At 39.6% G+C, this 26,890-nt stretch overlaps 1 protein-coding gene and 1 long non-coding RNA gene across 9 annotated transcripts; one reads left to right on the forward strand and one right to left on the reverse strand.

Moving 5' to 3' along the window:
• Positions 1 to 17,280: 17,280 nt before the first annotated feature.
• On the reverse strand, positions 17,281 to 20,301 carry LOC110877924 (ATP-dependent 6-phosphofructokinase 2-like). Of its 8 annotated transcripts, none has more exons than XR_002557410.2 (5): positions 19,681 to 20,301; positions 19,407 to 19,611; positions 19,132 to 19,185; positions 18,908 to 18,997; positions 17,281 to 17,709 (listed from the first exon to the last, which is right to left on the reverse strand). XR_002557410.2 is itself a non-coding variant. In XM_035977381.1 (4 exons), the coding sequence occupies exons 1-4, from the start codon at positions 19,415 to 19,417 to the stop codon at positions 17,581 to 17,583; spliced, it is 360 nt and encodes a 119-aa protein (XP_035833274.1). In that variant the 5' UTR covers positions 19,418 to 19,436; the 3' UTR covers positions 17,281 to 17,580. The 8 variants fall into 8 exon arrangements, 2 of the variants coding, with proteins under 2 accessions (XP_035833274.1, XP_035833273.1); XR_002557409.2 differs by having other exon boundaries at positions 17,785 to 18,997; XR_004866651.1 differs by having other exon boundaries at positions 17,785 to 18,997; positions 19,310 to 19,611; positions 19,681 to 20,300.
• Positions 19,511 to 23,480, forward strand: LOC110877925. Its single transcript, XR_002557411.2, has 3 exons — positions 19,511 to 19,629; positions 22,609 to 22,661; positions 23,211 to 23,480. It is a non-coding gene; the product is annotated as an uncharacterized LOC110877925 (long non-coding RNA).
• The last annotated feature ends 3,410 nt before the right edge of the window (positions 23,481 to 26,890 follow it).

Raw genomic sequence — 26,890 nt, forward strand, 5'->3', positions numbered from 1 at the left:
CTGGTCTCGACTAGATCACTCGGTTTTGTTATGCGAGTAGTTTTTGAAAACATGTGTATTGTGTCAGCCTTAGGAAAGGCTAAGTAACCTTCTAGCCTTAGGAAAGGCTCTTTGTGTGAAGCTGTAGTATGCGGTGTTCACACAATAGTTGTAACTTTTCAACAAATTCGATCGAGAGTAGCAAGTTGGCCCAAACAAACCCTAACGAGTTCGTAAGAGTCGGCCTGTTGGTACTTAGACTATAGACTAGGTCACTTTCATAAGACATCGACCCGGACTAGGTCGAGTCTCAAACTTTGCCTAATTCCCTATAGTTATGGCTCTGATACCAATCTGTCACACCCCAACCGATGGCGGAATCATCGGGGCGCGGCACTAGGCGAATCAGATTGCTCAAGAGAATCCATAACAACTACATTGCGATAATATTTATTACATTTGTCATCCCATACTAACAAACAATACAATCACGTAAGTCATCACAGATTTCTTGTCCTCTCGAACAATTCAAATCCGACAACCTAGATTTTAGATGAGTTTCTAGACTTCCTAGCTTGATTTGATGTAAACTTCGGCTAAACCTGCAACATACGTTAAAACTTTGTCAATACAAAAGTATTGGCGAGTATACAGGTTTGATATGTGTAGTATGATAGATTAAAAGTGCTGCGAATTTCCACATGCATAAACGTAATACACGACATATATACTCACAAAACTGATACTACCAGCTAAGTCCTCGATGCTCGACTCTTTGATGGCATAACTAGACCCCGTCGGGCGAAATAGTACTATACTAGTCTTGGTGGGACGTCACGAGTATAAGTCCTAGCATACATGTACTAGCATCACGTATATTTATGCAAACAGTTATTCGCAAGTGATAAATAGTCCAATTAGATCATTCGTTTGATAAGTTTGGTTTTTATGGAACGTATGTTACACCCAAAATTCGATAAAAGGGGTCAAGTATACTCACAGCGCGTATTCGATTAGGTTAGCGGAACCGGTGCCGGAGAATATCCTGATTTCAGATAATTTACGTGAGTGATAGATTACTATGCGTTAAACGGTATCGATTTGCGTGAAATCGGGCGAAATTGGGTTAAAATCGGACAAAATAGTGAAATTGGGCTGGCCCGGTCGAACAGGCCACTCAATCGAGTGGGCCTGGTCGGTCGGACGGATGGGCCTGATCGATCGGACGGATGGGCCTGATCGATCGGACGGCTTGATCGATCGAATGGGCCGTTCGATCGAATGGGCCACTCGATCGATTGGCCTGTTCGATCGAATGGGCCACTCGATCGACTGGTCTGTTCGATCGATTGGGCCACTCGATCGACTGGTCTGTTCGATCGATTGGGCCACTCGATCGACTGGTCTGTTCGATCGATTGGGCCACTCGATTGGCCATCCTGTTCGGCTGTTTTCGATGATTTTTCGAGCGTTTTTCGGCGTTTTGGGTCGAGTCGTTACGATGAGGTGTTAAGCAACTGAAATCCCGTCAATTCCAACCTGTTTCATCGGCCGGGAATCACCCCGTTCGTCGGAACTGGTCGTTTTTGTCGGTTTTTCCGTGTTTAACTCGAAATCGATCATTTTATCACTAGATCTGATGTAAAAACCTTGATTTTACTTAGGAAATGCCCTGGATCTGAGTTGTTCTTGATGATATGAGGTCAACACTTGAAGTTCATAAGAACTTTGTGATGAAATCTATCCGAACATCCCAAATCCGTGGCCTTTTGATTAGAAAAACATTGATTTGGTTGAGATTCATGAAGAATCGTATGTAAATCATCCGAATCTGAGTTGTTCTTCATGGGATGACATCACCTTTGAAGAACTTTATGGTGACATCACCTTAGAACAGCCCAAATCCGTTGATTTCACGGTTGAAAATTGAGATTCGAAAGATAGAAAGGTGAAGGATTGCATTTGGATCAAGAAAGTACAAGATTTGAGCCGAAAACTTACAAGAATCGGAAGAAATCGAGAGATTTGAGGGCTGGAGCGTCTTGGTCGGTTAGGAGCAGCAACACAAGTGTTAAGGAGTGAATGGAGGGGTATTTATAGGCAAGGAAGGGGAAAGGAAGGCAAAACAGCAGTTGGATCGGCTGGCCCAGTCGATCGGCTGGCCCAGTCGATCGGCTGGCCCATTCGATCGGCTGGCCCAGTCGATCGGCTGGCCCAGTCGATCGGCTGGCCCAGTCGATCGGCTGGCCCATCCGATCGGCTGGTCCATCCGATCGGACTGGCCTATCTGATTGGGCCGGTCTGACCAATTGGACTAGTCTGATCGAATTGATCCGTTCGGAAGCCTTTTGATCCCGTTTTTGGTGCGATTTCGACGGTTTAAGCCATATTTTTATATATTTATATAATTATTAATTTATTTATTATAATTAATCACAAAAAGGGCCGTATATACGTATTTATGTATCCAATTCTCAGTGCGGTGATCGAGTTACGCGTGCCTTCGAGTGCGTTCTTCGATGTGATGTGCCACAATGATTATCGGGGCACCACTTACTCATATTGCCATCATCGTCATGACGGTTAGAGTCATAGTACTCACCCGATAACCCTTGTTAGCGTTGATTACTCACATTTTGACACCTCACGCTCATCGAGAAGGGTAGTTTAGGCCCATATTCGACATCATCGTGAGTGTTATGCAAAATAGGTTTGTAATAGCGATAGAATATGCGTAATTATTCGATTGTACTTCGATTTAGCGATATAATTGATATAGTTACATTATGATCCAAATCTCCGGTGCTAGGCGTAACGAGTGTGTCGAGTAGTAACAACGCACGAAGGTGCGGGTTGTTACAACTCAACCTGCAAACGAACACGATAATCTATACGTTTACCTGACCCACCTTACACTATAAGAGACGTACTTTAATTTCATGATAGTTTTTCTTAAATATGCGAAAATCTTTGCACTAGCTCTTGCACCGACACATGATTATTGATTAATGGTATGTCCAATTTCTACCATTAGCTTAGACCAAACCATCACTCTCTTACCACAGTGACATTACGTTCTCGTTACTCCATGCTGAGAGACTGTAGCGAACACGCTCTAGCTTAGAGAATTTGGAAGGCTCGACATTCGATCCTTGGTGATCACTCCTTTAAACTTAAACGTGTAATCTTGTGATTTTAACTCCATTAAACTTAAACGTGTAATCTTGTGATTTTAACTCCATTAAACTTAAACGTTTGACAACCCGATTAGATATCTTATCGGAAACTGTTGGGCCGCGTATATTTTGGGCTTTATAGTTATACCTTGCAAACACTCACCATATCGGCCCAAGGCCCAACTAATCTTTGTGTGCTTTAATTGTCGTTGTGTGTCTTGATAACCCGTCCCAAGTATTGTAGCCTGAATAAACTTATTAATCGGCCCACTTTAGTTTAGTTGTTACTGCTTTTATAAATCCATGTACGTCAACATCTTGATTTATTTATATACCACATATAACAAACCCTAAACACCCCTTGATTGGCGACGGTGGACCCCCCCTACACCCACACCCTTCGTCTCTCTCTCTCTTTGATTTGGTTTACCGACGAGCCAACAACACCAGCCGCACCCACCTGCCTTCTCTCTCTCTTTCTCTGATAACCGGAGTGATTCCGACCGTTAACCAGTGGGATCCTTCTCCTCCGACGGCTGCCGTTGATGATGATGATGTTCACGACTGATTCAGAAGAGAAAGGTTTCTAGTGACGGTGGCGATTGTGATTTCCGGCGATCGTGGTTCGAGATAAAACCTTCGGATGGTGATGAGGATGTCGGGGATGATGATAACCGGAGAATATGATGATGTGATGACGACGACGGGACTGTGACGGCGAGAAGCCCGAGCAGCAGGTACGTATCCGTGTGATTTGTGCGTTACAAAGCTTCGAATATGAGCTATCTTCAGTTTTCCTACATGGGTTTGTGACTTCTGGGTTTTGAACTATGATTGTTAGACGTTCTTTGATGTAAATATATGCTACTGAAATTGGTGTTATGGAATCCTGTTAATATTGTTGTTTGAAGCATTAGGATATAGGAAATAACAAACTGTTTGGTGATTTTGGTCGATACGTAAACATGAACATGCAAGGCAACTGGGTTTTTCATTTGAATGTACAACTACACCTGCCTATGGTACAACTTGGTTATGCGCATGTTGAATGTTTAAAGAAACTAAGGATGAGGATGATAACTGTTAGTAATAAAACTATTAGTTTACGCTTGCTCAAATATTTGATGATTTCTCCTATTGGCCGATTGCTTGTTATAGATTATATGAGGTTTTAAATTATGAGATATAAAAGTGTGCTTTGGAATGTGATGATGGAAACTGACAATAGGGTATTTGATATGTGACAAATTTGTTGGTTAGATCTAAATATATGCTTATTGATTTTTGTTTTATTAGATTTGGGGTTTTGATGTAAGTTGTAGTTGTGATAATAAACTTGATGATGTGAATGCTGAAATGGGGATGACATGTGATCTAAGATAGTTAAGGTTGAAATTGGTGATGTGATGCCAGAATGATAGAATTTTATAATTATCGATGCTATTAAAAAACAAAGATATGTTTATGTACGAAAATTAGAATCGACAAGGTGATAGTCGTTGATGACGTATGATATAATACTCACATATTATTGAATAGAAAGTTGTGTTTTGTTTGACTTAGTAATTGCTGCCGTACATATCTATACTATATAATAAAAGAAACCACTTTAGGGACACTTGTCATCATATTAGGCCATCTCTTATAGATAATTATAATTTTAGCTTAATCTCTTCTAGTTAATTATAGATAAACTCTTAACTCATATAATGATTTTTTTTAATAGGCAAATATTTATCAACTATATGTTTACACATGTAAATGTGGCTAAATCGTATATACACCCACCTTTAATCCAAGAATCTATTTAGTTAAACAAATTTATTATTAATATACCAAATTTAATAAATCAATTATCACTAATAAATATTGGGTATTATGATTAAAATTTCGGATATTATATCCTAATTTTACAATAGTAGGTAATTTTGATTTAATGTTAGATTGAATTGGACCAATGATAATGGTTCAACTTAATTAAGAATAAAAAAAATAATTCCCTGATTTAGTTGTTGATTTAGAAGAAAATAAATAGAATCACACTTTTTTTTTATTTCACTCTTTCTTATTACATAATAATAATTTAAATTATTATATGCATCCTCACCTTCTTGTATTCTTTTGCCCTTTTGTTTTTTATTTATAATTTCTCATGCCTTTGCTTTATTACACAATACTAAAACTAATACTATGTTGCAAGAACCGTATTTAAGTAACCACAAAATAAGCATAAATAACCTTATTTTTTAAATTAAAATTATAATTGAACATATTTAAGTAATAACAAAATAAGCATAAATAATCTTTTTCTTAATTAAAACTGTAAATGAAAATACAAGTAACAATAAAATACATAAATAATCACATATAACAAAATAATATACATAATATAAAACTAGAGTTAGACGTTCTTAATTAACTTGACATTTCGTATCAAACATATATAAAACTAGAGTTAGACGTTCATAATTAACTTGACGTTTAATGATAATTCATTTGGCATTCAAATTTATTTAACAATTTAACCTTAGAATAAATAAAAAATAAAATAAAATGTTATAATAAGCAAATAGTATATCAAAGTCTAATTTTTATGTTTATATTATGATGACTACATGTTTTAACCAATTACATTATATTTATTTATCCATGTAATATACGGGTAAATTCAACTCTGTAATACATATGTTTTTTTAAGATATAACCTTTTTTATTACTTAGTATATAAATTACTTTTATTCAACCCGTGTAATACACGGGACTCTAACCTAGTTTAATATATGTCGCACTCGCGTATGACAGTACACTTGTCAATGGACCGCACACTCTCATGTGGGTCGCACACTTGACAAGTGGGCCTCACATTAGACATACATTGGGCCTTATTCTAGTGGGCCGCACACTAGAAAAGCCCAAACCTTATATAGGCCACACACAGCTTACTGTTCCGTGCCATTTCGTGTTAATTGTTTTATAAATGGATTATTTATGATTAAGTTGTTAGGCCATAACTGTTACTAGTACACGACTTGACAATACGTGTTAGATACATGTACCTTATACGTGATTAAGTTGTTAGACCATCCCATTTCGAACACAGAAGCAAGTCCCATGCACAGGCGATTTATAGCAAGTTTTTAGATTTTACGCGGCCCGTGTAAACCTTAACAATAACCTTACGCGGCCCGCGAGGGCCACCTAGTCAACAACTAGGGCTACCGTGTCACGTGTAGGCCCGCCACGTGGCTGACACGTGGCCTGTAACGTATCCTCGGTCAACAGGTGTCCTGTCGCGACCCGCGTAACCTTATCTTATGGCTTACGCAGCCCGCGTGGAAACCAAAATTCAATTTTCTTGATTTTTCATGAACATTAGGGTTTCAGGGGTCCGGGTTTTCACTTACGGTTCGTTTATGGACATTTTTACAGGTCCTTATGTGACACCCCAGGAAAACCAGTGAACGATTGAACTTACCTAGCTTCCTCAGTGAGTGCATACCAAATTTCGGGACGAAATTTCCAATTAGTTGGGGATAATGTGACAACTCGAACTTTAGACTTACTGTGATGTAACGTTACGTGCTTACGAGAAACGAATTATATGTTGGATTTAATGAATGCTATGTTATGAATGTGCATTATGTGTGTATATATGTTAGGAACGGCCCAAAACGCACAACACCCACTTGATTTCACAAACCCACTCGGTCCATATGGTTGGACTCGAGACCTTGAGGTAGCCCATGTGGGGTTTCGGCCCACTTCCCTTCATACGTATACATACCCACATGTCATTAGGGTTTTAGTTTTCACAAATCTTACAATCAAGAACACACACACTCTCTTTCTCTCGACCGGAACCAAGGGCAGCCTCACCTTCACCACTTTCCTCTACTTGTAACCGGTTAGTGTTTGATGTATTATTGTTTGGTGTGTGATATAATAGCCTCGCATGATAATATAGGGTTTTGCCACATGTTGATTGTGTTCTTGTTAATCGACTTCTGTGAATGGTGATCATGATTACATACGAAATAGGTTGCATGAGTGATTTGTTATTTGGTCCGAATTGATGTTTGTAACCGGCTGTGATGATTCTGTTTGCACATGTGTTTTAAGTGGCATGTTAGTATGATGATATGGTTCATAAGTTAATGATGTTTATAGACTGATTACTGATTGAATTGCCGAGATGATGTTCTGAATGATGGGGATGAACACGTATGAATATGTTTTGAACGGGATATTGAATTGATGATTTCTATGATTGATCTATTTCCGAAACTGTTTGATCTGTTTGCTAATTTTGCGGAATAAACGTTGCTGATAATTAAGGAAATTATGGAAAACTGCTACACATCTGGTTGCGACTCGGATTGCGAGTCGGTACACCACTCGAGACCACAACAGCATGAACCGAAACCATGGTTGCGAGTCCAGTTGCGACTCGTAACCAGGCCATGACAAGCCGAGACCGGGGTTGCGAGTCCCGTTACGACTCGTAACCGGACCTTGCCAACTCGAAACCCTCAGTTGCGACTCGTAATCTCTGTTGCGACTCGAGACCATTTACATGCACACTGTTTTGGGCCTACATTGTCACGGGCCCAATCAATTGGGCCAAATAACTGGATTTATGCGATTGACTGCTAATTGGACTTATGACTGATTGTTATTGGACTGCTTATATTATTTGGGTCGAGACCTTTATGATTGGACTTGTATAATTCTGGGCCGGGTATAGTTTGGGATTAGACATTCAAATCACAAGTGATGTTTATGACATGTTGACCGTTTACGTGCATACGTGTTGCTATGATATATATATACGTGAATTACTTGAACCGAACCTGACTTGTGTGGTAACCCTATTAGGACGTGGTTGACCACTGTTAGTTCAAGAACCCTCTTTCCTTTGTGTATCTACCAAGCAACCCAAGGTGAGTTCACACAGCCAAGGCATGGGATTCCCGGGTTGGGAATTGGGTTGGATATGTTGATATTGAAAGAGTTACCCGTACTTACGCATTCTCTAGACTATAGACCATCGTCCTCAGGTTAGTCAGGACACGTTACGTAAAGCCTACGTAACCCAGTATTTGCCATTTGTCTCCCGGGTCGGGAGGACACGTTACGTAAAGCCTACGTAACCCAATACCATCCACTGGCTTCCAGGTCGGAAGGCCACGCTGCGTAAAGCCTACGTAGCCCCCACGCGTACCACTGTCCTCGGGGAAGGGCACGTCACGTAAAGCCTACGTGACCCTGTACGTTTTCCTGTTCTCGGTAAAGAAGAACACATGGTCGGAAGTTAGTCTAGTAAGTACCGTTAATGAGAAGCCCTCATTAGCCAGGATAAACATGGGAAGCCCCCACCAGTAATATGAACACAAGGTTTGGGAAGCCCCCACCTTTAGTACACACTAGTATGGGAAGCCCCCACTAGTTATACTTATGCACTATGTCATGAACTTACTTTCTGTGAACTCGCTCAACTAGTTTGTTGATTATTTGCTGCATGCCTTGCAGGACCTTAGGTACATTATGGAGCTTGCACAGGGAGGAGCAGGTCGTTGTGGGATCTGGATCATGAACTTTATCTGAACCTATAACTATTTTGAGATTACATACTATGCTTCCGCTATTTAAACGATGTTGGTTTTGAAACATCAATCATGTCATGATGATTTACATTGATTACTTTTATTATTAAATGCTATGTTTGATATGATTGATGGCTTGATCCTGGTCAGTCACGCTCCCAAGCGGTGGTACTCCGCGGGTGGATTTTGGGGGTGTGACAGATTGGTATCAGAGCCATTGGTTATAGAGAACTTGGTTTTAATATGGGAAAACGTTTTTATTAAAACCGGACTATAACCAGAACAGTGCTCTCAACGATCCACAACGACGCTTCGCTCCACGTGCAAGACTCGACATCCTAGGTAATAAGGTTATGATTATTGCCTGTTTGCTAGAACTGCTTAGAACTTTGCTCGCATTACGTTTAGATACACATGATACTATAGCATGAGAATCCCTACGTGCTTACTCTTTTCTGTGATCGCCCTATTCGTGAACCATTCTTACCTATGCTACTTGTTACAATGAAGATCATGTCTGGACGAATCAACATGACACAAGCCCAGCTAGAGGCTCTCGTTCAAGCTCAAGTTGCTGCGGCAGTTGCAGCAGCTTAAGCAGGTAGTATATCCTGCAGTATAGGCACACACTAGGATCTTTGGATCCTACATTAACTCTCGTATTTAACTTCGTCCTATTCGTACACAATAGGTCAACACGCGCAGCAGCCTGTCTGCACTTTCAAGAACTTCATGGACTGTCGTCCAAACTCTTTCAGCGGCACAGAGGGGGCAGTGGGACTCCTCCACTGGTTTGAAAAGCTAGAATCAGTATTCGAAATGTGCGAGTGCCCTGAGGCTCGCAAGGTCAAGTTTGCCACTGGTACTTTGGAAGGAATAGCACTAACTTGGTGGAACGCCCAAGTTCAGATCTTAGGGTTGGCAGCTGCTAACGCCACCCCATGGAACGATTTTAAGGAACTCATCAAGCGTGAGTATTGTACTCGTGAAGATATTCACAAGCTGGAAGACGAGTTGTATAATCTGAAAATGGTTGGATCAGAGATCGAAGCGTATACTAAACGGTCGAATGAGCTGGCCGTACTGTGCCCAACTATGGTGGACCCTCCATACAAGCGCATTGAGATGTATCTCAAGGGGCTGGCACCAGAAATACAGAGCCATGTTACTTCGGCTAATCTCGACAACATCCAGGAAATCCAGCGTCTCGCTCATCGCATCACCGACCAGGCAGTGGAACAGAATAAACTGCCTAAGCGTGTCAACGCTACTACTACAGTCACTCCTTCAGCTACTCCTGCTACTACTAGCGAAAGCAAAAGAAAATGGGATGGAGATTCCAGCAGGGGTTCAGCGACTGTTCAGCCACAAGCTCAGCAGCAGAAGACTGACCACTACCAGAGCCCCAGTCAGCAATCCTCTGGTGGTCATAGACAGAGGAGATATCAGGGAAGTCAGCCTAAGTGTTACAATTGCCACAGACATCACAATGGCCCGTGTAACAAGGGTCGTTGTCAAAGGTGTCTTAAGATGGGCCACGAGGCCAAAGACTATAGGAGTCCACGGCCTGCGAATCAGAATCAGCAGCCTCAGCAACCCGCTCCACAGAACCAGCAGCAGCAGCAGCAGCCACAGCGTGGAAACCGGGGATGTTTCCAGTGTGGGGCTGAAGGTCACTTCAAACGCGATTGCCCTCAGTTGAACCAGAACCAGAACCGCAACAATAACAATCAGGGCAACGGGAATAACAACAACGGGGGAAACAACAACAACGGCAATGAAGCTCGTGGTCGTGCATTCGTACTAGGCCGAGGCGACGCAGTGAACGATCCCAACGTTGTGATGGGTAAGTTTCTCCTCGACAATATTTATGTTACTGTTTTATTTGATTCGGGTGCGGATATAAGCTATATGTCTGTGAAAATGTGTCAACTGCTAAAACGTGCACCAACACTTTTACCCACCAAACACGTAGTAGAGTTAGCTAACGGTAAAAGTCTAGAAGCCACGCACGTAGTTCAGGGTTGTAATCTTATCCTAGCTGGTCAAGCTTTCTCCATCGATCTCATTCCCATAGTTTTGGGTAGCTTCGACGTCGTGATTGGGATGGATTGGTTATCCCAACACCAGGCAGAAATCTTATGCAGTGAGAAGATCATTCGTATTCCACGTTCTGGTCAAGAACCTCTCGAAGTTCAAGGCGACAAGAGTGGTGCAGTGGTCGGCATCATCTCATTCTTGAAGGCTCAGAAATGCTTACGTAAGGGTCACACTGCCATTCTGGCACTAGTTACAGACGCATCAGTAAAGGAAAAGAAATTGGAGGATATTCCAATCGTACGTGATTACCCTCAGGTGTTTCCTGAAGACTTACCTAGCTTACCGCCTCATCGTCAGGTTGAATTTCAAATCGAGCTCGCTCCAGGAGCAGCACCCATAGCTCGCGCACCGTATCGTCTAGCTCCATCAGAATTGGAGGAACTGTCAAAACAGCTACAAGAGCTCTTGGAAAAAGGCTTCATTCGTCCAAGCTCTTCGCCTTGGGGAGCTCCAGTACTCTTCGTGAAAAAGAAAGACGGTACGTTCAGGATGTGCATCGACTACCGTGAACTCAACAAGGTGACGGTGAAGAACCGTTATCCTCTTCCGCGCATTGACGACTTATTCGACCAGTTGCAAGGGTCGTGCTACTATTCGAAGATAGATTTGAGGTCGGGGTACCATCAGCTGAGAGTCCGGGATGAGGACGTCTCCAAAACCGCATTCAGAACTCGTTATGGTCACTACGAGTTTCTTGTCATGCCGTTCGGATTAACGAACGCGCCTGCCGTATTTATGGATCTTATGAATAGGGTGTGCAAACCCTATCTTGACAAGTTCGTCATTGTTTTCATCGACGACATTCTGATTTACTCCAAGAGTCAGGAGGAACACGAGCAGCATCTTCGCCTGATATTGGAACTCCTTCGAAAGGAACAGTTGTACGCCAAGCTTTCTAAATGCGACTTCTGGCTACGTGAAGTCCACTTCTTAGGCCATGTGGTGAACAGGGATGGGATCCATGTCGATCCATCAAAGGTAGATTCGATCAGAAACCGGCCTGCACCGCGTACGCCGACAGAAATACGCCAATTCTTGGGTTTGGCGGGTTACTACAGACGGTTTATCAAGGATTTCTCAAAGATTGCTCAGCCGCTTACGCTACTGACACAGAAGGGTGTTACCTATCGCTGGGGAGAGCCCCAGGAGACTGCTTTTCAGCACCTAAAGGATAGACTTTGCAGTGCACCTATCCTCTCATTGCCAGAGGGCACCGATGACTTCGTGGTATATTGTGATGCATCCATTCGGGGACTGGGAGGTGTGTTAATGCAGCGCGACAAGGTTATCGCTTACGCCTCTCGTCAACTCAAGGTTCATGAACGCAACTACACGACGCACGATTTGGAGCTGGGAGCTGTTGTTTTCGCGCTTAAGATATGGCGACACTACCTGTACGGTACCAGGTGCACGATTTACACCGATCACAGGAGTCTCGAGCATATCCTTAAACAGAAGGATTTGAACATGCGTCAACGAAGATGGGTTGAGTTACTGAACGATTACGAATGCGCTATCAAGTATCATCCAGGCAAAGCCAACGTTGTGGCCGACGCCCTCAGTCGGAAAGACACCTTACCTCGGCGCGTGCGAGCGCTACAGCTTACGATTCAGTCTAGCCTTCCTGCTCAGATACGAGCTGCTCAGACAGAAGCACTGAAGCCCGAAAACGTCAAGGCTGAAGCCTTACGTGGCTCACGACAACAGATGGAACAGAAGGCAGACGGCGCCTACTATGTAACGGGGCGTATTTGGGTCCCACTTTATGGCGGTTTACGCGAACTTGTGATGGACGAAGCACACAAGTCTCGCTATTCGGTACATCCAGGGTCGGATAAAATGTACCACGACATCAGCACTACTTATTGGTGGCCTAGTATGAAGGCCCACATCGCTATGTACGTTGGAAAATGCTTGACCTGTGCGAGAGTCAAGGTCGAATATCAGAAACCAGCTGGCCTACTTCAACAGCCTAAGATACCGCAATGGAAATGGGAAGAAATTTCCATGGATTTTGTTACAGGCCTACCTAGATCCCAGCGTGGGAACGATACGATATGGGTGATCGTGGATCGACTCACTAAGTCTGCACACTTCCTACCTATAAAGGAAACGGATAAGTTCTCCACTCTCGCAGACGTATACCTCAAAGAAGTTGTTTCGAGGCACGGGGTGCCCACGTCTATCATTTCGGATCGCGATGCACGATTCACGTCAGAGCTTTGGCAAGCAATGCACAAATCTTTCGGCTCACGGTTAGACATGAGCACAGCTTATCACCCTCAGACGGATGGGCAGTCTGAGCGAACGATCCAAACGCTTGAAGACATGCTTCGGGCATGCGTTATAGACTTTGGCAACGGCTGGGAAAAGCACCTCCCTTTGGTGGAGTTCTCGTATAATAATAGTTATCACACCAGCATTCAAGCCGCTCCATTCGAGGCATTGTACGGGCGTAAATGCCGGTCACCCCTCTGCTGGGCAGAGGTGGGGGATAGTCAGATCACGGGTCCAGAGATTGTAGTGGACGCCACAGAAAAGATTGCACAGATACGACAACGCATGGCGGCAGCACGCGACCGTCAGAAAGCCTACGCGGACAAGCGTAGAAAGCCATTGGAATTTGAGGTCGGGGACCGGGTTTTATTGAAAGTTTCACCCTGGAAGGGCGTGGTTCGTTTTGGCAAACGGGGCAAACCGAATCCGCGGTACGTCGGACCATTCGAAATTATAGAAAAGATTGGCAAGGTAGCCTACAAGTTGAATTTACCAGCTGAACTCGGGGCAGTTCACAACGTCTTTCATGTATCGAACTTAAAGAAGTGCCTATCAGATGAAAACCTCATCATTCCTTTTAAGGAACTCACTATCGACGAGCGGTTGCAGTTCGTTGAGGAACCAGTTGAAATCACGGACCGGGATGTGAAGGTCCTCAAACACAAGAGAATCCCTCTTGTTCGAGTTCGTTGGAACTCCAAACGTGGCCCAGAGTACACCTGGGAACGCGAAGACAGGATGACAGAAAAGTACCCCCAGTTATTCGAAACCAATGCAACCACTACTGAGACTGAAGCTACTACTTCGGAATTTCGGGACGAAATTCCAGATCAACGGGGGGAGGATGTGACACCCCAGGAAAACCAGTGAACGATTGAACTTACCTAGCTTCCTCAGTGAGTGCATACCAAATTTCGGGACGAAATTTCCAATTAGTTGGGGATAATGTGACAACTCGAACTTTAGACTTACTGTGATGTAACGTTACGTGCTTACGAGAAACGAATTATATGTTGGATTTAATGAATGCTATGTTATGAATGTGCATTATGTGTGTATATATGTTAGGAACGGCCCAAAACGCACAACACCCACTTGATTTCACAAACCCACTCGGTCCATATGGTTGGACTCGAGACCTTGAGGTAGCCCATGTGGGGTTTCGGCCCACTTCCCTTCATACGTATACATACCCACATGTCATTAGGGTTTTAGTTTTCACAAATCTTACAATCAAGAACACACACACTCTCTTTCTCTCGACCGGAACCAAGGGCAGCCTCACCTTCACCACTTTCCTCTACTTGTAACCGGTTAGTGTTTGATGTATTATTGTTTGGTGTGTGATATAATAGCCTCGCATGATAATATAGGGTTTTGCCACATGTTGATTGTGTTCTTGTTAATCGACTTCTGTGAATGGTGATCATGATTACATACGAAATAGGTTGCATGAGTGATTTGTTATTTGGTCCGAATTGATGTTTGTAACCGGCTGTGATGATTCTGTTTGCACATGTGTTTTAAGTGGCATGTTAGTATGATGATATGGTTCATAAGTTAATGATGTTTATAGACTGATTACTGATTGAATTGCCGAGATGATGTTCTGAATGATGGGGATGAACACGTATGAATATGTTTTGAACGGGATATTGAATTGATGATTTCTATGATTGATCTATTTCCGAAACTGTTTGATCTGTTTGCTAATTTTGCGGAATAAACGTTGCTGATAATTAAGGAAATTATGGAAAACTGCTACACATCTGGTTGCGACTCGGATTGCGAGTCGGTACACCACTCGAGACCACAACAGCATGAACCGAAACCATGGTTGCGAGTCCAGTTGCGACTCGTAACCAGGCCATGACAAGCCGAGACCGGGGTTGCGAGTCCCGTTACGACTCGTAACCGGACCTTGCCAACTCGAAACCCTCAGTTGCGACTCGTAATCTCTGTTGCGACTCGAGACCATTTACATGCACACTGTTTTGGGTCTACATTGTCACGGGCCCAATCAATTGGGCCAAATAACTGGATTTATGCGATTGACTGCTAATTGGACTTATGACTGATTGTTATTGGACTGCTTATATTATTTGGGTCGAGACCTTTATGATTGGACTTGTATAATTCTGGGCCGGGTATAGTTTGGGATTAGACATTCAAATCACAAGTGATGTTTATGACATGTTGACCGTTTACGTGCATACGTGTTGCTATGATATATATATACGTGAATTACTTGAACCGAACCTGACTTGTGTGGTAACCCTATTAGGACGTGGTTGACCACTGTTAGTTCAAGAACCCTCTTTCCTTTGTGTATCTACCGAGCAACCCAAGGTGAGTTCACACAGCCAAGGCATGGGATTCCCGGGTTGGGAATTGGGTTGGATATGTTGATATTGAAAGAGTTACCCGTACTTACGCATTCTCTAGACTATAGACCATCGTCCTCAGGTTAGTCAGGACACGTTACGTAAAGCCTACGTAACCCAGTATTTGCCATTTGTCTCCCGGGTCGGGAGGACACGTTACGTAAAGCCTACGTAACCCAATACCATCCACTGGCTTCCAGGTCGGAAGGCCACGCTGCGTAAAGCCTACGTAGCCCCCACGCGTACCACTGTCCTCGGGGAAGGGCACGTCACGTAAAGCCTACGTGACCCTGTACGTTTTCCTGTTCTCGGTAAAGAAGAACACATGGTCGGAAGTTAGTCTAGTAAGTACCGTTAATGAGAAGCCCTCATTAGCCAGGATAAACATGGGAAGCCCCAACCAGTAATATGAACACAAGGTTTGGGAAGCCCCCACCTTTAGTACACACTAGTATGGGAAGCCCCCACTAGTTATACTTATGCACTATGTCATGAACTTACTTTCTGTGAACTCGCTCAACTAGTTTGTTGATTATTTGCTGCATGCCTTGCAGGACCTTAGGTACATTATGGAGCTTGCACAGGGAGGAGCAGGTCGTTGTGGGATCTGGATCATGAACTTTATCTGAACCTATAACTATTTTGAGATTACATACTATGCTTCCGCTATTTAAACGATGTTGGTTTTGAAACATCAATCATGTCATGATGATTTACATTGATTACTTTTATTATTAAATGCTATGTTTGATATGATTGATGGCTTGATCCTGGTCAGTCACGCTCCCAAGCGGTGGTACTCCGCGGGTGGATTTTGGGGGTGTGACACCTTACATATTCCGATTAGGAATGACAGATGTCGGTGAACCCCCTTCAGTGAATGGAAGTATTGAGAGTCGAGTTAGAGAAAAAGGTCAAGCCCAAGACTTCGGTGACCTCACTTGCTAATCCAACCGTCTCCACTTTGTCGACAAAAACCAAATCTGACCACATTGATTAGATCTATATTTTATTAAGCATTGTATTTGTCTCAACATTGTTATTAAACTCACCAAAAATTAATTATGTACATAGTGTATCTAAAAATCATTAATTTCATAGGTTAAAGTACAGACATGTACGAAATCATATATATAAAAAGAATCAAACAAAAACAATAAAAGAAAAAGATATATAATGAAATAATGAGAACTTATTGCTGCTTTAACTTAGATGTTTCATTTGTGTCTATCGTCAATTCTAATGCTAACCCACCTTGATAAGTTCCTTGTAAATATTCATCTGTACAGTTGATATATGTTATTTGTAACACTAGAAATTTTAGAATAAAATGGGAAATTGAAAATATTAGAAGAGTTCTTGATGATCTGATATGAAAATAAGATCCAGAGTTATATGCTAAGGGAAGGGAGGGTGCCAAAATACAAGAATGGTGATGGGCCATTTGTTTTGCAAGTTAATCTAGGTTCCATTGGGCCCAACCCAGAAGATGAAGCCGACATTAGGCCTACTGGACAACATTATCAGACTGTATAAGTATAAAATTTGGTGGGCAGGGTAATGGGTCACAACTTGTTAATTTAGGTTAAAACTAGTTCTATACCCCGTGCGCGTTTCGGCGCCCCAAAACAATTCATTCTTGGTTTGACAACATAACATGATCTAGCGAAAAAAATACATCAAGTCGTAGATCAAAACATCTAAAAAATTGAAACGTCTAAAGAACATTGTTACACCTTCAATGCAAACTTACCATCACAATAAACAACAATCTGCATGCTTGTATACTAAAGGATGCATCTGCTGATTCCAATTGGTTATCTTTGTTTTCATTTTTCTACACTTAAAAGGGTGAGAACATTCAAAAATATCAAGAATGCATCTGCTATGCATTCTTGTATATCATAAATCTGTCAATATGGCATCAGTTTCAACCGTACATTCATACTCTATAAGTATAAATAATCAGGCCAACCAGAATGATTATCCGTGTTACAAAACCCCACGCAAACCTTGATATTTTTGGAATACATGGCCTAGATATAATCATATAATAAACATCTAACCTTTTTCCGTCCTAGGATTTATGCATTCCTGTTTTTCCACTTCAAACCTCCTTCGAGCTTCCGTCCTAAGACTTATGCATTCCTGTTTTTCCACTTCAAACCTCCTTCGAGTATCATTTATAGCCTGAAATAGTTCACCGTCAATTTCCAACATCATCTCAAAGGTGTAGAGATACAAACACATAACAACAAACCTTACTTGTTCATTCTTTTAAGAGATTTGTTCAAATGCTTTGACAATTTAGAACTGCATGCTTGTCTTTTAAACCGGCTATTAATACCCAGTTCCGAAACCTGATCATACCCATACCCGAAACAATTTCTCCCGATACCTGATTTCTTAATACTCAATCATACCCAAACCCGGTTCCATACCCAGAACCGGGTATTAAGAAAACCAATATGTGCACCGACCGCCTCTATCAGACCAGACCCGGGTTCTCAAAGGCCTTACAAAAAACCCAACCCGACACATAATGAAGTAACAATACCTTTCATTCACCATCCATCCCCTGCGCACCGGCTACAACCCCTCCCAAAATTTCATATTATTCCAGCTTATGTATCTCCAAATCTTTTAGGTTTTGTTATTGATTATAGCTGCTGAAGTAACACAATATCTTTTACCAATTTAACACACTAATAATTCTTAACAATAACAATAGTTGAATTCGATTGAAAGGGCCAAAAGGATAAAGTTAAAAATGTCAACAGAATACATAACACAAAGCATACTCTAGTGCTAAAAACCTCCTAAATTAATTTATGTAAAAAGGGGATCATTACTTTTAGAAAGTTTGTAACGTCTTAATAATCTACAAAATGAAAAAAATAGACAATAGAAGTATTGGTGGGTCAACGTAACCCAACACATGAACTTGTTACCACCTCACCTAAAGGTCCGACCTGTCAAGTATGCCACCCAAATGGCTCTAGTATAGGTGGAAAAAATGGTGATGGGTCTATTAGGATTGATCCATCAACACTTTTTTTTTTCTAAATAATGTTTTCTTGAAAAACTATACCAATAAATAATAACACATAGGAAATCTTTTGACCCGTTAAGACTCGATATCTTTTTATTTCTACCATTTGAACGGTTCAGGATAAGATAAAACCCAAGTCGACCCAAAATTTCAGGCAGGTAGGTCGAAATAGCCACCTTTATTATTTGAAAAGGAAACAGAAAAGCATTTAAGAAAGGTAATGAATGGTGAATAACATAACGCGTGAGCCAAATAACCAACGTAATTATGATAATGTTAAGTTCACACGTGTTTAACGCATGGCCAAGATGAAATACACCTAATTCAGAAAAATACCATTTGTAGGAATGCGAGTACCAGAATGTCATTATCAATTGTCTTAGGAATCCCAACAACTACAGCCTTAAGCCCACGCCTTCTCATTTCCTGCACAAATACAATGTTATTGTAATACAATATCTTGCCTTTGCAGAGTGATTCCCAATTTAACAAATGCTCGTTAAGTTCCATAAAATTCCTGAGTTTACATAGGAAAGGGAAAAGATTTATCATTTAATTACTTGATAAATAACCGCTGCTCCTGTTTGAGTATCGTCTCCTCCAATTATATAAACCTGAAACATGAAGAGAACAAAAATGCTCATTATCATAACTCTTGTATATTTAAACAACTAAAAGCTAAAAAGAAGCTATAATAGACATAATATATTACTAAAGATTTGATTCTCATATGCTCACATAATCTTTATGTTTGTCTTTACAGTTAGAGAAGTGACTGGGCAAAAGATGGTCTTGGTCAAATGGCAAAAAATAAACAAAAGTACTTATACAACACCTTCTGAACATTCCAAAAAATATCTTCTTCTCAATTTGTAATGAACAACAATCGTGGACATAGCATCAGCTAAAAGGAGACGGTACCCCAAAATCGCCATCAATTCTGCCCCACGTCGTTACAGTCGCTGCGAAACCACCATGTACGTTGCTACTACTCGTCGGAATAAAGCCGCCGGCTGAAGATCAACTCCGACTGCCATTATCTGTGGAAACACAACCAGGTTAGTATTAAAGCCTCTACCACTAAAATTAAGTCAAATAAGGAAGACTACCTCCCCTGATATGAAGCCATCACATTAGACGGAGAAACCACCGTCTCCGGAGCCACCGCCGCACAAACAAATTAATCAAACAAAACAAAACCCTGAGATCCGAAAACCCCTGATACAAATCGCTCGTAACTCGGCATTCCACGACTGCTCGCGGAACCTTACCACCACCTCTGAACCCTCGATTCTTCACAGAACGAAGGACCACTTCACTCAGGCACTTAATTAGTTGACTAAACCGACAATTTCTACATCTTTGATGGGTGGGAGGCGAGCACGTGCTGGTGACAGGAGACACGGCAGCTCCAAATCTCTCTTTTATCTTCTGCATCTCTTTCTACAGCTTCTCCCCATATATCCCATGAGATCGAATCAATAATGAACTGTAAATTTACAAAAAAAAAAAAAAAAAAATTTATCAAAAATCAGAATTTATCATTACTAAAATGTAAGGATTTGGAATCAACCAGGAATCTTTAATCAAAATATATTGAACACAATACTTTTCATCACTACACGTCCATCAAAGGTTTAAAAAAGAATTCTTATTCATGTCCAAACTACTAATACAGACTGATAACAATAGCCAGGTTAGCTGTATGAATTGAACTTGAACGACTGTCTACTCCATTCGACTTGTCACCAGCCATAGTACATAAAACACCAAAAGTTGGTACCGGATTGAGTTTGATAGTCTTTTAGTTCGAGAAATTTGGCATTGCTACCAAGTACCATTTGCTCATCCCTGATCACGGGTACCGTACGAACAACAACGGTATCGTACAACATTTTTTTTAGTTTCAGGGGTAGGGATGAGCTCGGTGCCAACTGACACCCCGATTACGGTATCGGTATATGAAGGTAAAAACCGGTAGCGAACCGGTACCAGGAACGCCAAATGTCAGTACCGAACTGGTACTTAGGATCTTTCGGTTCAGGAAATTAGGTACCGGTACCCATTACTATTTGTTCATCTCTGACTACGGGTTTCTACCGAACAACATCATTACCATACAACTTTTTAGTTGATTTTCTTTCGGTTATTTTTAGTGTTTTTTTCTATATTTTTTTATTCTGGTCAGCGGTTGCGTGTGTAACGCGCTCGTAGTGATTTCAAACACATATAAACACAGACTAAATAACAAAAGAAGTTCGCCGCAACGCGGCGATAGTTTTTATAACTAGTTCTATTAAATAGTTATCGAGATAGAGTTAGAGATTTTAAAATTAACATACATTTATAATGTTTTTAGTTCTTCATGTACCACCGAGACCGAACAGGACCGTACCGACATTTTGATAAAAGATAGATAAATGAAAAAAAAAACCTTGCCGCGTGGCAAGTTTTGGATGGAGAAACCAAAGAACAAATGGTAGGAGGTTGAAGCAAGATAATATATATATATGCGAGAATGTATAAATTTATGTATTGAATTGTGGCTAACCATACAAATATAATAAATTATCAATGAAAGAAATATTGGTCTCGGGTAGAGATCACATGTAGGTATCTCAAGAAAAGTATGAAAGGAATTATTAAGCAAGCGCCATGAAAGAAATTTTGTTCGATATTGGCCCAGGAAGAATGGAATGTATGTAGAGGCAAAATAGTTAGCAACTGACAAAATGATGTATGACTTATGATATTATGTGAATGTCTAGGAATGAACAAGTATGAATATTATGATAATTATTTTCCCTAAGTAAATGATAGAGGTACGCAAGAATGATTAATTTGATAGATAACTTTTTAAGAAATCAGCTTGAACAAATAAATGATGATCATGGAATAATGTAATAGGATAGCATTGAATTATGCAAGGTTGATTTACCATGTGTATTAGACAAGTTTTAAAGTAGTAATGACAGATTCATCATGATGGATGATCGAATGAAAGCACGTTATCGAAGTTCGAAGTATGTAATTACGAATGGATACGGGTAGACCTGTCAGAAGGTATGTATTCAGGTTTCGGGGATGAAACCTTCTTTAATGAGGGTAGTCTTGTAACACCCCAAATTTCGTATGTCATAATATAAAATTTTAGTTGTAATGTTTTGATGATAAGAAATGGTAAATATAGATTTTTTTTTACCATTTTCAAAGTTTTATAAATTTTGGTAAATCAAAATCTTATGTATACATGAAAGTTAAGTAGGTTAGTATGGAAATATGAGGAAGATGGCATGTTCTAAAAGAATGAGGGGTGGAAGTGAAAATGTGATAATTAAACACCTAACAAAAAAATTTGGTCGGTGTTTTTGAGAGTGAGTGTGTGCGATCGAGAAACAGAGCAGGGGAGAAACCCTTCACTCAAAAATGCTACAAATCCATCAAATTGAAGAGGTTTAAGGCTGGATTTCATGTGCATGAGTTAGGAATGTTGATCTCTTAAGTGTTATTGATACCAAGTAAGTTAAATCTTGTGTTTTAGTGTTAGTATATGAAATGGGTTATGAGTATTCTTTGATTTTATATGAAATTGGATATGAATGCTAGATGTATTAGCAAATGGGAGTTGAAATTATGCTTGAAATTGTCTATAATGATGATTTGGGGTAAAACCCATTTGAATGAACATGATGATATGATGATGGAACTTGAAATTTGTCAAGAACTTAGTTTAGGTTAATGTATAGTATCATAAATGGTAGATTTTGATAATTAATCATGATATAGGTGCAATGGTAAAGTGATTTTGTTGGTTATAATGGTTCTTGATATAAACTGGGAAAAAGTATGCTTTAATTGCTTGCACCCATGGCTGGAAATCTTGTACGCACGCGATGTGTTCGATGAAATGTCTAAATAGTGATGAAATAGTTATGCATACATAATGCTTTGCAAGAATGTGTAGTATATGAAATGGATGAATAAGAATGATATAAATTAAGAAATGATCATTTAAGAATGTTGGTTTGGAATTGTAGGAAATAAAGAAGGCGGCTCGAGTCAACCGGGACACAAATAAGACAAGGCAAAGGTAAGTTTAATACTTACTCAACTAGTAGGAAATATAGGTATTAAAGTTTGATTGTGCATTGATGTTGTTTTGTGATATTGATGTATGTTGGAATGTTATGTAGTCGAACCGTATGAAAGAGTCGTACTAATGGAATGTATGTTGGAATGTTATGTAGTCGAACCGTATGAACGAGTCGTACTAATGGAATGTATGTTGGAATGTCATGTAGTCGAACCGTGTGAACGGGTCGAATTGATGGAGAATGTTATAAAGTTAGACGGGTCTTAGATTAAGTCTTAACCGTATGAACGGGTCGTACTAATAGAATGTATGTTGGAATGTCATGTAGTCGAACCGTGTGAACAGGTCGAATTGATGGAGAATGTTATAAAGTTAGACGGGTCTTAGATTAAGTCTTAGTGTGTGAACTTGGTTTGATCATAAAGACCCGTTAGATGGAAAAGTATGTATGATTAAAAGCAAAAGAATGATAATGGTTGAAATAAAAGAATGAATATGTTAGATTATTGTTTTGCATATCTAGTTGACTTGTTACGAATGTTGTAGGTAAATAGTCCTTTGGAGCAAATCTTGGACCGGAGGAACGAACACACATCGCGCCGTTTAATTGCTTCCGCTCGTCAAGTTCTAAAGGGTGATAGTGTCTTTTGATTAATGGATTTTTTTTTTATTATGATGTAATGGTTACAATTTTTATGTCTTTTGGAACGTGTCGTAGAATTTAGTTGGAATGATGATTGTTAAAAGCAGGGAATCACTTATAGTACGAACGGGTCATACCCATTTTTTGTTAAAATTAGTATGTCATTATTTTTATATTCGAATGTATGAATTAAGGGCGTTTCAAGCATTAGACGGGGTTCAACCTTGTTTTTAGACGCGGTAATGCACATAACCCCGTCTAAAAATACACATACAATCTCAACCCATCAGGATCCTAACAAAATACCCTTTAACACTAATAAATTCGCGTCTTTTGATACGAACCCCGACTTAAAATATGCTTACGTAGCTTTAGACGGTGTTTACAAACCCCGATTTAAAATATAATTAAAAACCGTGACTTGACTTAATATATGAGAACCGCGACAAATAATAGCATAACTGTTTTAAGTATTAAGTATGATACGGATGGAGATATTATTTGAGTTTTTGAAGTATGATATGGATAGAGATAAAAAGCCATATTTCAAATTGGTGTAAGTCACTTTTTATTTTAGAGTCCTAGTTGTAGTAAGTTTGTAATTAATTAGGATAGTATCTTAGGTTTATGAATATGCAAGGTTGAGTTTTGAAAAAGAAAAAAGGGTAAATTACACTTTTCGTCCTTTATGTTTGTACCGGATGGCAACGGATAGCCTTTAACTTCAATGATTACAGTCACGATCCTTTATTTGCAAAACCCGTTACACTCTACGTCCTTTAGCACTAACCAGATTAAAATTTTCAGTTAAGTTTCTTTACTTAAGGCTATCCTGGTCAATTCATTTTTTTATTTAAATGTTTAATAAATAAAACAAAAATATAATCATATACACTTCATCTTCCCTAATTGATTAACCCTAAAACCCTAACCACCACATCTTGCCACCACCAACTCATTCTGCTGCCACCACCTCAAATCTCGTCACCACCACCACTCCGGGCACCGTTCACATCAACGTTGAAGCAACGTATGACGCAAGGAAGTGTCGGAACATATCGAACATGATTTAGTAGCTTGTTAAACAGAATTGAAGCTGCAACGCCGGTGGTGCCTTTCTTAATAGCACATGCAGCGCCCATTGTTTTGCGATTATAGTTGTTATAATCTCCGACAACGGTGGTGAGGCTTTCGTGTCGTGTTAACTGTTAACTGAATGGTGATTGGTGAATCTTGTGGACTACGATTGGTTACTCGTTGAGATGATTTGGAGGTTACATTGGTTGATATATGTGGAGAGATGCTTCTGGAACTGTGAACCGATGCTTCTTCATCTCATTTATATAATTTAATTATTTATTAGTTACTTGATTGATTTCTCTATAGAAAAAAATAATCAGAGAGATTTGAGGTGGTGGCGGGTGAATTTGACTAATTTCTTTCAATTCAATTAAAAAATAATCTGATTGGCCGGAGTGGTGGTGGTGACGAGATTTGAGGTGGTGGTGGCAGATTGAGGTGGTGGTGATTAGGGTTTTAGGGTTAGGAAATTGGGGAAGATGAAGTGTATATGATTATTTTCTTGTTTTATTTATTAAACATTTAAATAAAAGAATGAATTGACCAGAATACCCTTATGTAAATAAACTTGACTGAAAATTTTAACCTGGTTAGCTAAAGGACGCAGAATGTAACGGGTTTTGCAAATAAAGAATAGTGACTGTAATTATTGAAGTTAAAGGCTATCCGTTGCAATCTGGTACAAACATAAAGGATGAAAAGTGTAATTTACTTCGTTTCCTTTTGGTGCTATAATGTTTATTTTGTTTGATGAAAGGCTCTAAGCAAGAGTATTAATTGGAGTTGTGTGTTCTTGATTCACTTGTCTAAATGACCTCAGGTTTAACAATCATCTTCATCAAAATTCTACATTCTTTTAACCCACCATTGATAACCTTCAAGAGTTACAAGGTTAGTAATTTTCTCTTACCTTTTTTTTTATTTTAAAATACTTTTCAATTTCAGTTCCAACTTATTTCTACCTTTCTAAACAATATTGGATTATTATTTTTTAATCTTGTTTAACCAAAGACATCCTTGGTAAAAACTACTACATGCGTGAAAAAGCTAATGCTTTGCCCAAGTAATATGAATAATGAATGATTCGAGGTCGTTCTTGAATTAGATAATACGGCTGTAAGCCCAAATTATTATATTGGGCCTAGTATTTGAGACTAACTTTATGGCCAAGTTATGTCTTATGTTATTAGGAAACAATAATTGTATGTCCTATTTAATTGTAGAATCATAGTGATATATTTTTACTTGCTTTTAATTGCTATAATCTAACTTTTTTTTTTTTGTGTTTAACTATGCTTTAACATCAAACTTTGTTTTATATATATGAACAAAGTGTGTTGAAGTTAGGGATGACAAAATTATCGAAGCCCGGTGGGTATACCCGAAACCCGAAACATCCAGGACGGGTATGAAACCGAGTATGGGTTTTAAAACAAATTCACTGAAAGCTTATATAAATTTATATAACTAATCAAGAAACATTTATAGAAAAGTAACTTTTAACTTTTTATATAAATCGAGTAAAAAATAAAATATTTATCTTAATAGATTAATGCAGATAGCCTTTAAATGAAAAGTGGGTTAGAATGGTAAATTTTCAAATTTCATAGACAATTCCTAAAATCAAAAAATATGCAAGTTATTTATTAGTTTTTGGTGGAAACATATATAGACTTTTGTTTCTATTAGTTCTTTATTTGTATATATGTGTTTGTTTTTATATTTTGGACGAACACATGTTTTAAAAAGTAGCTCCAACTGAAATTTTAATTTTCGAACTAAAATCATTTAGTCACTGCTAACTTAATAAAAAATTAAAACTAAAAGTAGTTGAAACAAAAATTGGCTACTCGATTTATTTGTAAATTTTGATTTCAGATGGATCATGACGATTGAATGTACAAACAAAGTCCTGTTAGTGCAAAATATATAATGGGTGTTCAAAGTTTTCTTAAGGCCACTGAAGCTCATCGGGTTCGGGTGAATGCTAAAGATCAGCTCATTTTTTGTCCTTGTGCATCGTGTCAAAATTTCTAGAAACATGATATTAAAGACATAAAGTTTCATTTGTTGAGATGGTTTTATGCCTGGATGTACTTGTTGGTCAAAGCATGAGGAATCGCTTTCAAATTGTGGCACATCATCATTCAATGAAGACAATGATCAAACATATAACAACGAACAAGATACTGATCACGAAAATGACACTTTAAATGAAGACAATGACAACTTCGATGAAATGTATAATGATTTAGAGACTAATAATGGTGATAATGGGCAAGAAAAATTAAGGAAATTACTTAAAGATGAGTTAAAACCATTATATGAGGGTTGCAATAAATATTCAAAACTTCGTGCGCTTTTAAGGTTGTCTATCTTAAAGTCAACACATGGATGGAGTGATAAGAGTTTCACAGATCTATTAGTGCTATTAAATGACATGCTTCCGGAAGGTAACGAGTTACCACTTTCGTCATACCAAGCAAAAAAAAAAAAAAATGAT

Source organism: Helianthus annuus, chromosome 9, assembly GCF_002127325.2.
Source record: "Helianthus annuus cultivar XRQ/B chromosome 9, HanXRQr2.0-SUNRISE, whole genome shotgun sequence".
Classification (NCBI taxonomy): Eukaryota; Viridiplantae; Streptophyta; class Magnoliopsida; order Asterales; family Asteraceae; genus Helianthus; species Helianthus annuus.

Excerpts from the sequence above, each read along its gene's own strand:
- LOC110877924 (XM_035977380.1), bottom strand. The coding sequence starts at position 19,417 with ATGTTCAGAAGGTGTTGTATAAGTACTTTTGTTTATTTTTTGCCATTT. Across the intron at positions 19,186-19,309 it reads AAGACAAACATAAAGATTAT|GTTTATATAATTGGAGGAGA; the intron begins GTGAGCATATGA and ends TTCATGTTTCAG. Across the intron at positions 18,998-19,131 it reads GAGCAGCGGTTATTTATCAA|GAAATGAGAAGGCGTGGGCT; the intron begins GTAATTAAATGA and ends GTATTTGTGCAG.